Source organism: Chiloscyllium punctatum, chromosome 10 (assembly GCF_047496795.1).
Source record: "Chiloscyllium punctatum isolate Juve2018m chromosome 10, sChiPun1.3, whole genome shotgun sequence".
In the NCBI taxonomy this organism is placed as follows: domain Eukaryota; kingdom Metazoa; phylum Chordata; class Chondrichthyes; order Orectolobiformes; family Hemiscylliidae; genus Chiloscyllium; species Chiloscyllium punctatum.
In genome coordinates this window covers 37,702,721-37,720,574 of record NC_092748.1, presented here as the reverse complement: position 1 = coordinate 37,720,574, position 17,854 = coordinate 37,702,721, and the positions used below count along the sequence as shown (strand labels likewise).

The 17,854-nt window shown below is 38.6% G+C and overlaps 1 protein-coding gene across 7 annotated transcripts in view; it reads right to left on the bottom strand.

The window, feature by feature from the left end:
* ankrd44 (ankyrin repeat domain 44) overlaps nt 1-17,854 on the bottom strand; it is a 224,632-nt gene that overhangs the window by 76,636 nt on the left and 130,142 nt on the right. For all 7 annotated transcript variants that reach the window (XM_072578948.1, XM_072578952.1, XM_072578947.1 and 4 more), the window contains exon 16: nt 11,383-11,494. In XM_072578948.1, the coding sequence (XP_072435049.1) occupies nt 11,383-11,494 (112 nt within the window). The remainder of the gene's footprint in view (nt 1-11,382; nt 11,495-17,854) is intronic.

Here is a 17,854-nt window from a genome sequence, read left to right as displayed (position 1 = left end):
TTGGCTACAACACAATTCTGACCCCATTTGTTGAAATGGCGATGCTATTACACGATTGTCTTCTAACACCGGATCGCACAGGAGCAGAATGTCGTGTTGTATCAGAACTGACTATACTGTAATTTAGTAAATTAAATCTTTTGTTGAAGCTATAAATCTGGTGTCTGATATTGGCTATTCACAAAATCTGGTACTGGCTATTCAAAAAGTCTGGTTAGGAATGACTGGGATCAAGTTTGAAGGTAATTTTAAAGTTACGGGGATAGTGAAGCCAATTTGATTTGGCTGTCTGTGTCCTTACATAAAACCATGAACTATTTTGAAAAATGTTCTTTAAACATACAATAACAATTCTTCCTCAAATTACTCATCACATCTTTAATCATGTGACTACTGCATTAAAGTTAGGCTAGTGCAACCTCCAACTAAATTAGAACAGTACCAAATGATAGTTGGTTTCACATTATAACATTCTAAGTTCAACAATCAGTGCCAATTTTCAAATATGAAAAGTGGATAAAATTATTAAGAATCAGAGATATTAGGCATAGAAAATGACCCTTCAGCCAATGTATCCACTCTGGTCAAAAACAACCAACTATTATCTTTTTCCAGAATGGTCATTAGATTTCACAGTAAGAATGAATATAGTTCTACCTTTTATTTCAAAGCATTCTCTTACACAAAAAAACATTAATTTCTGTACTGACTAATCCAAGATATGCCATAAGGCATTTACTTTAATTCTCTGTAGCGTTTCAGTTATTTTTTTGGGAATTTAAGGTAAGCTACACTTTTTTTTAATATTTCATGATTGTGCTACGTCTACTCTTTGCTCTGGTTCCCAACTGATATAAGTCATCTGTCTTCTCACAGCTTTTAAACTAAGTCTGCTGACTGCTATCCAACTGTCTGAGGACAGTGTAGCTTTCTTCCTTTAACTGCTGGCTGGAAAAATCTTTCAGCTTCTTTTGCCCTTGTGAAGTTTCAGCATACAAAAACTGGGTGGACTAAGTGATAATGTTTACACTTTTTCTGCTTGAAGTGCAAACTTGACTAATGGTCATTTCCTATTGGCTCACTCAATCCAGTGAAATGTAGTTTTCATCAATACATCATCACAATTGCCTGCTTTTCTTGAGCAAACACCTAGATAAAAAGAACCTTATTCATACATGATCCATTCCTAAGACAATCTGGCACACTTTTGGATGTTTTGAACAAAAATCTAAGCAAACCAATATAATTTCTTTTTAAATTGCTCGTGGAGTTTATGTATCTTTTGCCAGAATTTCAGTTACCAGTGAACCCACTTGCTGGTCAACTCTTTTCATTTGGGAACCATACATATTTAAATATTTTCTTGAATCAAGTGGAAAGCATCCAGCTCTACAACAATCACAGGTCATACATTGCTTCCAGTGTTCGCATGGTTAACTCCACCCTTACTGAATAAGCCGATTACCTGGCTTTTCTGAAGTGCACTTACATCAGAGTTACGTTGACCAGTCTCTCACCTAGACAACTCCATTTACCTTTAATTAAAACTTTAATTCTCAGAAGTGTTATATTCTAAATCAGAGCAATTATGGACCGGATTATGAACTGCACTACAGAACTGTCAGAAATACCATTTTTTTACGTTCTGTCACAGGGCAAAATCTTTACCCCCATTGTTATGGACCAAGCCAGACTCCTTCAAAACATTTCAAGAAAGGAGCCCAGATCCTAACTTCAGTAGTTATTTTAAGCAGGTGTAACGTGGATATTCCAGGAAGGATGCAATTGGTCAAACCATGTAGTTTTAAACAAAACAGAATTTATTTACAAGATTAATAAATAAAACACAGACAAAAGAGAACAGAATACTGTTAACGATGCTGTTCCAAATACTTACAACAATCCCCACAAATACCCTTTGGCATAAAAAGGTAAAATCAAACACAAGGTCTTACAGGTGAGAAATCAGAGAGAGGGATCAACACGGATCTGCTTCTTTCATGTCGCTGTTTCTTGGATCAGCAACCTCACTAACTGCCTGACTGCTTTCAGTGAATAGCCAGACTGCCAAAAAACCAAAATTAAACCAGAGAAAAGCTGAGCTGGGAGAATTGGCCACTGTCTTTTCATTGTACAAAGTGTTTATTTTTAGAAACTTGAAAACCTTTTGCCTGAGGCAGTATCTGTTCGCTGTAATCAAATTGGCCTGAAAACCCTTCTCGAAGTTGAACATAAAACTTGGAAGCAGCATTGAAATCAATACGTACATGTTAACACCAAGTGGGTCTTCACATCAAAGGCCAAGATTACCTCAGTCGCACACAATAAAATGCAATCTTTACAAAAAAAGTGCATCTGGTCCTTTGTGTCCACACTAATTGAAACAGCAACTATTTCATGTAATTTCCATTTTTTTCTTCGCAGCCCTATAAATTTTCTCTCCACGTGGTTTAAATTTATTTTTGAAAGCCACAATTAAAAATTTACGAAAATTACGTTCAGGCGGTATATTCAAGATTGTAACCACAAAGCGCATTAACAGCTTTTCCACATGTCACTGTCAATTATTTTATTATTCAACTTAAATTGGTGTCCTTTAGTACTCAATCCCCTTTTCTGTTAGGGGCGAATTCACCATTTGCTCTGTCCAGACTAATGATTCTGAACATGCAACTAAAGTCTCCCATTCTTAGAAAAATTCTCACAAATAATTTCTGTACCCTCTGAACACTCGACATACTCCCAATATGTAGTGTCCAAAATTGAACACTCATGTTAAGATTCAACTTATGTTTAACAAAGATTCATCTTACTTTTGTTTGCATTTTATCTCACTGTGTATGAAACTCAGTGCACACTATGCTTTATTGATAATTTATGCCATACAAGCTTCAATAGATTGCGCACATTTTCCAGGTCTTCCTTTGTCGACTTTTTTTCTAAACTATATTTTTGTCATTTGTGGCTTATCCACCATTCTCTTCTTGTAGTTTAGCTGATGATTGTATAATGTTTAGTGCAACCCACAATTCCTCAGATACTGAAGGAGTCAATTTCTACATGCAACAAAACCGAGGCAATAATTAGGCTGGGGCAAACAAGTGGTAAATAACATTCAAGTCCATATACCAGACAATGACAATTTGCAACTCAACATAATCTAACTGTATCCTCTCGGCACTCAATGGCATTATCATCATGAAATCCTGCACCATTGTTACCCTGCAGGGTTAACACTGAGCAGAAAATAATCTGTACTGAGCACATTTGTTTATAGGTACAGCAGTCAGTCAAACACTGGCTATTCTGCAATAAGTAATTGAATTCCTGCCTCTCCAAACTACTTTCACACTGCACAAATTAGGAATATGATTGAATACTGTGCCGTTATTTCCTTTGAGGAAAAAACCTTGGCTATTTACCTCACCTATGCTTCTCATGATTTTTATAAACATCTGTAAAGTCAACCTTCAGACTCCTTCACTCCAGGGAAAGAAATCCCAGCCTATCCCAGCACCTCCTCATAATTCAAACCATCCAGTTTTTGTAACATATTTGTAAATTTTTCTGTACCTTTTCTAGTTTAATAAAATCCTTCCTATAGCAGGGTGACCAGAATTTTATGTAATACTCCAAATGTGGCATCAACAATGCCTTGTACAACCACAACATGATATCAAACTCTCATACTCAACGTTCTGACTAGTGATAGCAAGCATGCCAAACACCACCTTCAGCATAGTCTACCCGAGACGTCACTTTCAAGGAACTATGTACCTGAACCCTTAAGTCTCTCTGTTCAACAACTTCCCAGGCTCTACCATTCACTGGGCAAGTCCTGCTCTGGTTTGTCTTATCAAAATGTAACACCCCATAATAACCTAATTTAAACTCCATCTGCCACTCCTTAGCCCATTGACTCGGCTGATTACGATTTCATTATACTATTACATAACCTTCTTCACCATCCACTATATTTTGGTGTCATCTGCAAACTTACTAACCATGCTTCCTATAGTCTCACCCAAATTGTTTTATATAAATGCCAATCAACAGAGGACTCAGGCCCGATCCTTGCGGCACATTGCTGGTCATAGACTTCCAGTCCAAACAACAATCCTCGACTATCACTTCTGTCTCCTACCTTTAAGTCAATTTTGTATCCAATTGACTAGTTCTCCCTGGATCCCATAGGAATTAACCTTACCAGTCAACCATGCAGAACCTTGTCAAAGGCCTTGCTAAAGTCCCTGTAGACAACAGATAACATCTACCACTTTGCCTTCATCTATCTTTTTGATCAGCTCTTCAAAAAATTCAAACAAGTTTGAGACATGACTTCCCACCCACAAAACCATGCTGACTATCCCTTGCCTCTCCAAATGCATGCAAATCCTGTCTCTCAGAAACCCCTCCAACAACTTACCCACCACTGACATCAGGCTCTATGGTCTACAGTTTCTTCACTTTTCCTTGCGACCTTTCTTAAATAATGGCACATTAACCAAACTCCACGTCTTCCAACACCTCACCTGTGGCTGTCGATGAAAAAAATATTTCTGCTAGGAGCCGTGCAATATCTTAACTAGCTTCCCACAATGTCCAGGGATTCACCTGATCAGGCCCTGGGATTTATCTAACTTTATGCGTTTTAAGAACTCTCGCATCTCCTCTTCGTAATGTGGATCCTTTTCAAGGCATCACTATGTATTTACCAAGTTCCCCAGCTTCCATGTCTTTCTCCACAGTAAAGACAGACGCAAAATATTTGTTTAGCATCTCACCCATCTCTTGTGGTTTCACACATAGACAGCTACATTGGTCTTTATGTAGCCCTATTCTCTCCCTAGTTACTCTTTTGTCCTTAATATACTTGTAGAATGCCTTTGGATTCTCCTTAACCTTATCTGCCAAAGCTCTCGTGTCCTCTTTATGCCCTCTTGATTTCTCTCTTAAGCGTATTTCTACTCCCCTTATACTTCTCAAAGGATTCACTTGATCCCAGTTGTTTATACCTGTCTGCACTCCTCCTTCTTGACCAGAGCCTCAATATCTCTACTTAGTGTTCCTTAACTCCTACCGGCCTTGCCCTTCACACTAACAGGATCATACTGTCTCTGAATTCTCATTATCTCACTTTTGAAAGGCTCCCACTTGCCAGTCAAGCATGGCCTTACCTGGGAATTGCTGATTCCCCTCCCCTCCATGGTGAGCCTTCCACACAGACCGTTCCTTCCAGGACACCTTGGTCCAGTTCCTCCACTGTCAACGTCCCCCCTCACAAACCACGGCACCACCCTACGCAATTGCAAAAGCTGTTAATACCTGCCACTTACTTTCTCTCTCCTCACTATCCAAGACCGCAGACACACCTTCCAGTTGAAACAGCAATTTCACTTTACCTAGTCTACTGCATTAGCTGCTTACAATGCATTTTCTCTACATTGGAAAGGTGAAGCGCAGACAGGCCAACTGCTATGCAGAACACTTGCATTCTGTCTGTAAAATTGGCCCAGAGCTTCTCGTTGCCTGCCATTTCAACACACCACCGGTGATTCCTGGCTAACATCTGTCTTGGGCCTGTTGCAGTGTTCCAGGACAAAACTCAGGGCAAATTGGAAGAACAACATCTCATTTTCCACTTGAGAACCCTGCAACCTTCTGCATTCAATACTGAGTTCAATAATTTTAGGGTCTGAGCATCTTTTCCCATGTCCTTACCCAACCCCCATCCACTAGACACTGTCATCACATTGGCTGCTACCACAAACACTCCACCATCAGCAAACGGTTCACATTAGCAGCTATTCATTCTCCCAAGCCAACCTTTTTACCCATTCTCTAAATTCCAATCATATTATGACTATTGCCACCTAACTCTTTCACTAAGAGGCTATTAGTTCATTCTTGAGAAAAACCAGGTCTGATGGAGCACGCTTCCAGATCCGCTCTAAAACATGCTGCCGCAAGAAACTATTCCAAAAGCATTCTATGGACTCCTCTTCTGCTTTACTTTTCACAATGTTTACTTACTCAAGGTTAAGAGACTTCAAGAGCTGGTACTCTATTGATACTACAAAGAATTTAGGTGATTGATATTGACTTGTGGAAAAAGTTTTAAAAACATTTAAAAGCTTTTTACTTATTGAGTTCTAATGTTTTTATTTTGAAAACATTGTCACCATAGTTCCTAAACTTTTATTCAGTACACGTGAATGGGAATGTTTAGCTTGGGGTAGGCATAAGAGGTGGGGGCAAGGAAATAGACTAAAATTTGAAGAAACATTTGAATTTACCTTTCAAAAAGGTTTCTGCAAACAAATTATGGTTCGTCACAGCTTTGAGCTGCCATGAACCACAAATTCTTTAAAAGCAGATCTGACTCAAAGAAAATTGAAGAGGACTAAGGCACAACCATCCTCAAAATGGAGTCAGCAAGGGATTCTTGCTATCCACGCCAATCCCTACTCTTAAAAAGCATACCTGAAAATCAGGAATGGGGTTGAGAATCCCACAACCAGGACCTGCCTGCCCTTTTTAAAGGGCTTCCAAAGTCACCCCACAGAGAAAAATCTGGATGCATAATCCTGATCTGGATTGCATTCCCTGGATTTTACAAGGGTTAGAGTTGATTTTTTTTTCCCCAAGATTTTAAGTGGAATAGATGGGGTAGATTGAAAGACACCATTTTGTCCAGTTGGAAAGTCCAGGACTGGACAACATTGTATAAAACATTGTGTAATTAGGAAAAATTCTTCATTCAAAGTGTGGGAAACGTTTGGAATTCTCATCCACAAACATATTTCATACAAGATCTATTAAGTTTAAAACAGACTTGACAAGATTTTTGTTCACCAAACATATAAAGGATAAGGGACAAAGGTAGGTTTTGGAATTTTGGTACACTGTCTCACTGCATGTTGAAAGATGTAACAAGCTAATTTGTCTATTCCTGTCCCCAAGTTCCTAATTTTGTCAGTACACCTCTTGTCAAACAACAACCCTCAACTCCTTGCAAATTACTGCCCCATTCCTAACCTCGTTCCTTTATATTGTCCTTTAATATGTTGACATGAGCCAAATCTGTACTCATCTTTCCATGAACATCGTACCTGAATATCTCCAAAGTGGGTTCCACACCTTTAGTACACTATCCTACCAAAACAGCTCTTATTAAATTCACAATGACGTTATATAGAGACAACCTCCTACCCCCATCTCACCATCCTCCACCTATATGTGGCTGTTAACAGGTAACTAGGCCTGCACATTCACACAGGGAGGGATTCACACTGAATCAGGGGAGTCCAGAACTAGGGTCACAGTTTAAGGTTATGGAGTCAGCCATTTACAACAGAGCTGAGAAACAAAGAATGGTAAGCCTGTGGAATTCTCTGCACAAAAAAAAAAGCGGTTGAGGTCAATACACTGAAATGTTTTCAAGGTGCTAGATGTAGTTCTTGGGGCTAAAAAGGATCAAAGGTGGTGAGGCAAGAATGGGAATAGGATACTAAATTGAATCAGCCATGATCATATCGAAAGGTGGAGCTTGAAGGGCTGAATGGCCTTCTCTTGCTCTCAATTGTGTTTCTCTGATGAAACATCTCTTCAGTCAGAGCGGAGTAGTACTTTGGAGTTCCCTACAACAGTGGGTTGTTGACATTATGAGTGAGTATAATCATGGCTTTTCTTAAATCTCTCTGGGAATCCAACAGTTTCAGGAGTCATGTTCTTCAGTTCAAACAGGTCATGGAATTTTCGAAAGACAAGCTTGATACGAAAGAGTCAATTCCATGTAATATTTACAAGGTACCTTTAGCAATTATAAAAATCTTAAAATGTGCATTCCAGACATTTATAATAAAGTTAATTCCATGTGGTAATACACAAAAAATGCATTTTAATAATACAAACATTCATTGATTTGTTTAGAATAGAACAAAGTAGTGTACAGATACTGCATATTGCTCTTCATGCATTCTTGGCAAGGATTGCTGTGCAATTTGATACGGAGTTATTAAGAACTATGTATTAATTTCCAATATACTCCTGCTACTAACAGCTGTTTTTCAGCTGTTCAGCAGTGCAAAATATAAAAGCTAATCTTGTATTCCATTCCATACATAGTTCCACATGAATTTCTCAACCGCAGAATGCCAAATAACTTTACACACCTACAATGTATTGAATTAGCTCCTTTACTATATTTTTAAATCAAGTTGCAGCAGGTTCTAAAAAGAGAAACTCACACACAAGAAATCTGGAACTTTTATTGCTCTCTGAATATTGCTGAATAGTTGAGCGTTTTCAAATCAGGCTCACAGAAGAGCTCAATTGAATTTCAATTCAGTACTTTTGTAACTGCAACATATGGCAAGAATGCACATGATCAACATGAAATGGCTGAGATTGAGAATTTATCAAATATCTAAGCTTTGAAATATAAAATTTTCAATATACCCTGACAAAATGTGCACATTCTCTATTTGTCAATTATATGTCATTGTTTCTCAAAAGATAGCAATGCAGGGGATAACAAGGGTTTCTACAAAAATGGTTAATTTTACTGATCCTTTTTGGGGTGAGTGAAGGTGCCTAACAAATTTAAAAAACATTTTTGTGGTTGAGAGATTTTCTTATGAACTAACTTCTGTGGCATTTGGGAAGATCAAGAGAAGACACACAATGTAATTTTTAACACTTTGAAAAGTGCTAATCAAAAGCATTTTTAGATGTTTTACTTGTTAAGAGAATTTTTAAAACTTTAAAATCTTGAATCACTAGTTAAAAGGAAGACTTTACATTTCATGAGAAATTGGTAACGTGTAACCAATGATTAATATGATTATTGTAAGTTAATGGCCAGTGGACCATATTTGCACATTAAAAATAAACATATATTCCTCCTTTGTCCTTGGCAAACTTTGACCAGTTCAAGAAAAATAAAGTTTAAATAAAAAATCTCAGCTATGACAATGAAATGAAGCAATATCAAGCGTATAATGTAGACTAATGGTTTGATTTTATGGAGTCATACAATTCAAAAACAGACCCTTTGGTCCAACTCATCCACACCAACCAGAAATCCTAATCTGACCAAGTCTCATTTGTCAGCATTTGGTTCATATCCCTCAACCTTTTCTATTCATATACCCATCCAAATACCTTTTAAAATGTTGTAATTGTACCCCACCTCCACTATTCCCTCTGGCAGCTCATTCCATACACACCACCCATTGCATGAATAAGTTACCCCTCAGGTCCCTTTTAAATCTGAACACTCTCACCTTAAACCTATGCTCTCTAGTTTTGGACTCCCTTATCCTAGGAAAGAAAAAGCCAGGCTATTCACTACCCATACCCCTCAAGATTTTATAAACTTCTATATGGTCACCCTTCAGCTCCAATGCTCCACCCTACAACTCAAACTCTCCAGTCCCAGCAATATCCTTGTAAATCTTGCCTGCACACCTTCAAATTTAACATCTTTCATATAGAAGGGTGACTAGAATTGTACGCAGTATTCTAGAAGTGGCCTCACCAATGCCCTGAACATCCCACTCCTATACTCCGTGTTCTGATCAACGAAGGCTAGGATGCCAAATTCTGCCTTCACCACCTTGCCAACCTGTGACCCCCACTTTCAAGGAACTACGAACCTGCACTACCAAACCTCTCACTGGCAATACTCCCTCAGGCCCTACTATCAACTGTATAAATCCTATTCTGGCTTGTCTTACCAAAATACAACACCTCGGGCCACCAGTCCATCTGATCAAGGTCCCATAGTGAGATAATATTCTTTACTGTCCACTACATGACCTATTTTGGCATCATTTGCAGACTTACTAACTATACTTCCTTTATTCATATCCAAATCATTTATAGAAATGAAAAGCAGTGCACCCAGCAACGAACCTTGTGGCACAGCGCTGGTCACAGGCCTCTAGTCCAGAAAGCATCCATCCACCATCACCCTCTGTCTCCTAACTTCAAGCCAATTTTGTATCCAATTGGCTAGCTCCCCCTAAATCCTAACCTTAGTAATCAGTCTGCCATGAGGAACTTTGTCAAACACTTTAATGAGGACTGTATAGATGTCTATCATTCTACCTTCAATCTTCTTTGTAATCTCTTCAAAAAACATAATCAAGTTAGTGAGATTCTACTTCTCATGCACAAGGCCATGTTTACTATCCTTAATCAGTCCTGGTCTTTCCAAATGCATGTAAATCTTGTCCTTCAGGAAACTCCCCACCCCCCCAAAACAACTTACCCACCACTGATTTAAGGCTCAACAATCTATAGTTCTTTGGCTTTTCCTTACAGCCTCTCTGAAGTAATGGTACCATATTAGCCAACCCTATCTCAGCAAGAGGCAAAGCAATCTCTTCTTGAGCTTCCCACAAAGTCCTGGCAAACATGTAATCAGGTCCTGGGGATCTACCTCCCTTTATGTTTTAAGACCTCAAGCACCACCTCTTGTTATATGAACTTTTTCAAGACATCATTATTTACTTCCCCAAGTATCCTAGTTTCCATGTGGGTCTCCACATTCAGTACTGATGCAAAATATGTGGTTAGTATCCCACCCATCTCCTGTGATACCATACATAGATGGCCACGTCAATCTTTCAGGGGCCCTATTCTCTCCTTAGTTACCCTTTTGCCTTTAATACAGTCATAGAACCTCTTTGCAGTATCCTTAACTCTGTTTGCTAAAGCTATCTACATTTACTATTTGCCATCCTGATTTACATCTTCTGTTTGGTCCTACTGCCCTTATACTCCCGTAGGGATTCACTTTATGCCAATCATCTATACCTGACACATGCCTCTATTTTTCTTGACAAGAGCCTCAAATTCTCCACTCAACCAGCATTCCCCATACCCATTAGCCTTGCCCTTTACGCGAACAGGAATATACTGTCTCTGAACTTTTGTTATATCATTTTTAAAGACCTCCCATTTCCAAAATCTTCCTTTACCTGCAAATAGCATGCTCCAAATCAACTTTTAAAAGTTTCTGCCTAATAGCATCAAAATTGGCCTTACTCCAACTTAGAGCTTTAACCTTTTGATCAATTCTATCCCACTTCATAACTATTTTAAAATTAATAGAATTATGATCACTTGCCCCAAAATGCTTTGATAGCAATTGTTCTTGAGAAATGTTTTAAAAAACTCATTGAAAGAAGCTTCAATTTGAAATTATAGATAAACATCACACATTTATTTGTATCCATCATAAATGCATTGCATTGCTGTTAACTTCGTCAAACAATCCATAATAACTTTAGCAAAATGATAATTTCAGGTTGCAATAAATTTCATAATTCTTTTGATGAAGAGACTACATGGGATATGAATTGTATCACTTACCAGTTCCAGACATTGCTTATGCCCATATGCAGCTGCATAGTGAACTGCATTATAACCTTGCTTGTCTCGTATTGCTGGATTGGCATCATTGTGAAGTAAATATTGCAAACAGCTGTAACACATTTGACAAAAGATTTAGAATTAAGCAGTGTTCTATTTTTCCCTCTCTTATCCCATCCCTTCTTCCATCCACACTTTACCGCATCACTCCTGCTCAACATTAATACAATTTCCAATTGGCAGATACATTCACCTCTTCCAGCCTAAGCTAATATTTTCTGAAGACCTGGCTGTATTGCAAAAATTCAGTAAACAGATCCATCTGACCTATCTATCCTCACCAACATTCATCCCATATCATGGTAGTGGTGCTAAAGTCCAGTTTATTCAGGCGGGACGTCAGCCAAGTTCAGGTGACCAAACCCTCGAAAGTCATTATTGAATTGGCATGCAATGTGCTATTCCAAAATGACATTGCAACTCTCATGTAATAACAACTTGTGGATTGTTTAAACTAAAAAGCATTAACAGACTAAAGTGCACATTTTATGAATTAACTTTAAATGATTATGATGAAAGGGCAAAAGAAAAATTTTGAGACAAAGAGTTGAGCTTTCTTATGACAAAACTAAAGTATAAAGTAGCCACCTGTCAGTCAATAAGTTGTTATCCATTTCTCCAGCTCCTACTACAGGAAAGAAAGAACTGCATGTGCAAACAGATGCAACAGAGATGACAAAACTAGGAAGGTGGAATGGAGTCCTTACAGGAAACAGTGCATGAGGAAAAGTACTCAAGGCAGTTGTGGGAGTCAGTAATGAATATTAGAGAACAGCCTATCCTCAGAAATTGAGGCACTGAAATGAAGCAAGTTAAGAATGTTCCATATAACTCTCAAAGAGACAGTCACACATAACTTGGAAAAAGTGGAGCAAGTTAAAGAGGAGAAAAACAAAATGCCAGAGAAACAGAATTAACATTTCAAGCCTGACATGACACTTCTTCAGAACCCCTCTCTCCACAAATGCCAGACTTGAATTCTCCAGCACTTTGTTTCAGATTTCCAACATCTTGATGAGATGGGCCAACGGGCTGAGAAGTGGCAGATGAAGTTAGATAAATGCGAGGTGCTGCATTTTGAGAAAGCTATTAGCAGGACTTATACACTTAATGGTAAGGTCCTCGGGAGTGTTGCTGAACAAAGAGACCTTGGAATGTAGGTTCATAGCTGCTTGAAAGTAGAGTCGCAGGTAGATAGGATAGTGAAGAAGGCATTTGGTATGTTTTCCTTTATTGGTCAGAGTATGGAGTACAGGAGTTGGGAGGTCATGTTGCGGCTGTACAGGACATTGGCTAGGCCACTGTTGGAACATTGCGTGCAATTCTGGTCTCCTTTCTATCGGAAAGATGCTGCGAAACTTGACAGGGTTCAGAAAAGATTTACAAGGATGTTGCCAGGGTTGGAGCTATTGGGACAAGTTCAATAGGACAGGGCTGCTTTCCCTGGAGAGTCAGAGGCTGAGGGGTGATCTTATAGAGGTTTATAAAATCATGAGGGGCATTGATAGGATAAATAAACAAATTCTTTTCCCTGGGTTGGGGAGTCCAGAACTAGAGGACATTGGTTTAGGGTGAGAGAGGATAGATATAAAAGAGACTTAAGAGGCAACTTTTTCACTCATTGGGTGGTACGTGTATGGAATGAGCTGCCAGAGGAAGTGGTGGAGGCTAGTACAATTGCAACATTTAAAAGGCATCTGGATGGATATATGAATAGGAAGGGTTTGGAGGTATATAGGCCAGGTGCTGGCAGGTGGGACTAGATTGGGTTGGGATATCTGGTCGGCGTGGACGAGTTAGACTGAAGGCTCTGTTTCCATATTGTTTATCTCTATGACTCTTATCTGCGGTATTTCACATTTGAATCAAAGAAGGAACTGCTCAAAGTGCAGGTGAAGGAGGATAGTGATGGATGGGAACGGTTCAGGCCTTTTTCCAATGAAGAAACAGGATTGTCATACCATCCTGGAGGAGGAGCACATGCAGGGGAATTGAATGTCCATGGTGAAGTGATGGCGAATGAAACCAGAAAACTGGGAATTATGGAACTAGCCAGAAAATCAGAAAATTTCAGTAAATTTCTCCTCATATACAAAATTGAGTTAACGTAGGAATAAATAAATTTTAATGGGCAGCAACAAACAGAAATGATAGGTCTTTTAGAATAATTTTATTTGTAGATACTTGGGAAGAAGATAGAAGGGAGCTTGGAGAGGGTGGCTGAGATAGGAAGCTGTGGAGGAGAGATTTCCAGAGGAGGTCAGGTCAGAGACACTATGAGAAGCAGTAGCTTGATGGTCATAATCCAGTAGGAGGAAGTGTCTGAAAGCGAGTGCTCAGCTTCTGCAAGGCATACCACAGACAGCAACAGCACCATTCTTGTCAGCAGGTTTCATAATAAAGTCAGGGTTTGAACTGAGAGAACAAAGTGCAACAAGTTGTTTTAAAGCAGGCTGTCAGCAAATATTCAGAGCCTTTAGAGTGCATGCAACTAAATAATTTCAAGTGATGACTTCAATTATGTCTGATTTGTTCTTTTTGCTTTGAGGATGACTGTGGATGATTGGATTCAAGAATCAATGGGAATGGGTTTCTTGATAAAGTGTCAATATGGGCTTGTATTTTGCCTGCTCAGATGTTCATATGAAATTATACTGTTCTTTTCCCATATTTAACGTTGGAAATAGACACTTTGGACCATGGTAATGGCAAGGGAAGTTAGTTCTGTTGCACACTTTGTAATCCATGCCATCAGCACAAATTTCCATGCAAATACAAAATGACCAAGAAGTTCCAGAGTACCATTTTCCAACACACCCTAACTTCCAATATCAGATCAGTAATGTAACATCACCATAATCTCATTAGGGGCTACTGTCTCATTAGGGAGAGATGACTAATGGTGGTTCAACCTGAGGATAACCAGGCCTTGAGGGGGAGGTTGAGGAGGTGGGACCTTTATGGTAACCTCAGCCAGTGCAAGAATTGAACACAAGCTGTTGGCATCGCTCTGCATTGCAAAACAGCTGTCCAGCCAACTGAAACATTAGAATGGTACCTGTATTACATCGATGGAAATTTTTAATTTCCAACATAGTGCAATCCCATTAGTTAAATGCTCTGAACCCATTGTAGGATTGAAATCCCCAACTAAAGACAAAGACTCAGGAGGCAGGCAGAATTCAGGCATGTGGGCAGTCTTTATTCTTATTCAAGCAATAACCAGATCATGCAGGGAGAGGGCTAAAGATTTCCCCCCTCTGTATCTAGCTTGACATGAGGGCTCAATTGTTCCCTTAACCTTTGGTTCAGTTTGGAAGAAAGATTAATGTTCTGGTTTTTCCAGTGAAATACCAACATTTTTATATAACTTGTGCTACATTAATCACATACAATGTGGTTACTGTGCCTTTCCCCTTATTCTGTACATCCAATCTATTGAAACACCTAATCAATGATGGACACTCCTTCCCATGATCGCATTGTGTTTAACAGACATTGTAATCTCCAGGTTTTGGAATTTTTCTATGCATCTTATTAATTTACATTCCAAAGTTACTGGCTGTACTACTACAGTCATGCCACAATCTTGCTCATCTCTAAGGACTGCTTAAATTCATTTGCTGTATTCCTTTTACTATCTCTAACAAATTCCATTACTCATCATTTTCCCACTGACCAAAATAATTATAACATTCATAATGTTAATTTCTATTATGAAATCAGTTACATTTAAAGTATTATAATTATCTCTACTGTTAGCACTCTTTCGCTAATGAGTTGCAAGCAACTTGTTTCTTACAGGATATGCCAGGTGAGACTAACTTTCACATCTACGTTTGAATCTTTCCCTTAATAATTTTTAGTTAACAATTTAATTTGCTGTATAATTATATCAATAATTACTTTGGAATCGATGATTATCTGAAAAAATTTTAACTAGATCCTAGTTCTTAATATTGAGATTAATTTTAAAAAGCATTATTACAAAATAACTTCAGCTGCTATTTTCACAGCTGCATGATGAGCTTAATGAACTGGTTTGATCCTTCAGTTTGTTTTTAAAAAAAACAGCCACAACCTACCCTCAATTTTTTGCAAATCTTCAAACAGTCTATCCTTGAACCTTTCTTATCAGGACCACCTCTACCAACAGTTCTTGCAGCTGTCGTTCACTTAATGCTCTCTTTTACCTCGGCATAATCCTTTCTTAAAGGTACCACTGTCTGACTTAAATGCTAGAACAAGGTTTTAATTCTGTTCAATCACTTGTCAGCCATTTTGTCTCCCAAATATGGGCAGCTCCATAACCAAGAAAAGTTTAGTCTGCACATTATTTGTTTCACTTAACACCACCTTAATGACCCCTACCAAAAAGATAAAACATTTCAGGAGAAATCCAAATAAACAATCAACTCAAAAGAATTACAAACATCCTCCCTAAAGAACTCCCTTATTTGTTCAAAGGCTCTTGAAGATTCACTTACTCCTTCTGGAACTAATCAGAAAGTATCCCGCAAACCTTTAGAAGTTACGTGATTTTCCCCTCAGCATTCCAGCTATTCTCCAAGGTACAGGAAAGCCAGGTAGAAAGGCAGAGGGATTTTAGGAAGAAATTCCAGAAGTTAGGGTTTAGACAGCCAAAGATGTGACCAATTATAAAACAATTAAAACTGGAGACATTCGTAGGCCAGAATTAGAGTGCAATTATTTTGGAGGAATATAGAGCTGCAGGTGGTTACAGATAATGATGGGCCAGGGCATAAACAGATCTTAAAGTAAGGATGAGAATTTGAAATCTGAGGCAAATTGCTACAAATTAGAATGCGGACAACAGAGTTTTGGATAACTTCATTAATAGAGAGAGAATTTGGGAGGCCAGACACAACTGTATTAAAATAGTAAAGGAGGAATAAAGAAAGGTATCAATGAACATTTCAGCAGATGAGTAGTGGTCAGAAAGGAATCGTTTAATATTACAGAAGGGTAAATGGTCAATCACTTTAAGTCAGATGCAGGAAGACTCCTGTTATTTTCACTGAACTCAATTTAAAAAGAAGAAAAGCTGTATTTTAACCAATAATACTGTGTGCATGGATACACGAATGCATCTAAAGGTATCCTCACTTAAAATGTTTTAAAAAATCTAAAATGAGGCAATTAAAAGGTACAGCAAGTCCTCACAAAGTCATGCTTGCACTAATAAAAATCATAACTTTGAATGAAGCATGCTTTCTTAGAGGAAGTAATGTTCAAGCCCGAGTTAGATTCCTGTAGATGTTTTTTTGTTTGGAAATAGCACATAGGTTGAAAGACACAGGACCATATGTGTATACTCCTAGCTGAAATAACAAACTAAATCACAAAATGTGTTTTGGTTACATTTTGTGATTTGATTTGTTATTTCAGCGAATGCACAAACATGGTACTGTCTTTCAACCTGCATACTGCTATGTAGTTACGTAGTTCAAGATCTCTGTAAGAAACAACTTAACATTAAACTTAAATGGTGGGCGGCACGGTGGCTAGCACTGCTGCCTCACAATGCCAGAGACCCGGGTTCAATTCCCACCTCAGTCGATTGACTGTGTGGAGTTTGCACATTCTCCCAGTGTCTGCGTGGGTTTCCTCCGGGTGCTCTGGTTTCCTCCCACAGTCCAAAGATGTGCAGGTCAGGTGAATTGGCTATGCTAAATTGCCGGTAGTGTTAGGTAAGGGGTAGATGTCGGGGTATGGGTGTTGCGCTTCGGCAGGGCGGTGTGGACTTGTTGGGCCGAAGGGCCTGTTTCCACACGAAGTAATCTAATCTAAATTCTTAAATACTTGCATTGTAAATAAGATAACGTCTAAAATAAAATACATTCAAAAATAAAGACAAAATACAATATGAAAGGCAAGTACAGGTATTGTAAATTCAACTACATGTTAAAATTCTACTCACCCCATGAAGTTTGAATTGACCAGGCTCCATCTAGTGACAGAATTTGGTTGGAGCAGGTGGCTTCTGTCACTAGGTGCAGCCCGGAAGTCAGTACAGAAGGCAAAATATGAAGCAGAACAGAAAGACACCAGAAACTTCAAAAGGTAACAAATTCGGGCATGAATGGGATGAACATGGAAAAGAGGAACGAGGGGCAGTGCACAAACAGACTGAGGGCCAACTGTCCAGAATGTGAGGGCAGAAGGCAAGGACTTGAAAACTGGTTAGCCAGGGAACAAGTCTGACAAACAACGTTCAACTGAAACTCAACACAATAAATATATCACTGTTTCACTTAAATGTTTTTAAACAAAATAATGGTAAATGAGTCAAACTTAAGTCAGTATTTACTGCAGTAACTTTATAAACCTGCTCAATTTGGCAGTGCACCCATTTCGGATAAACATGAGCAACCAGCAGATTATCACAGCA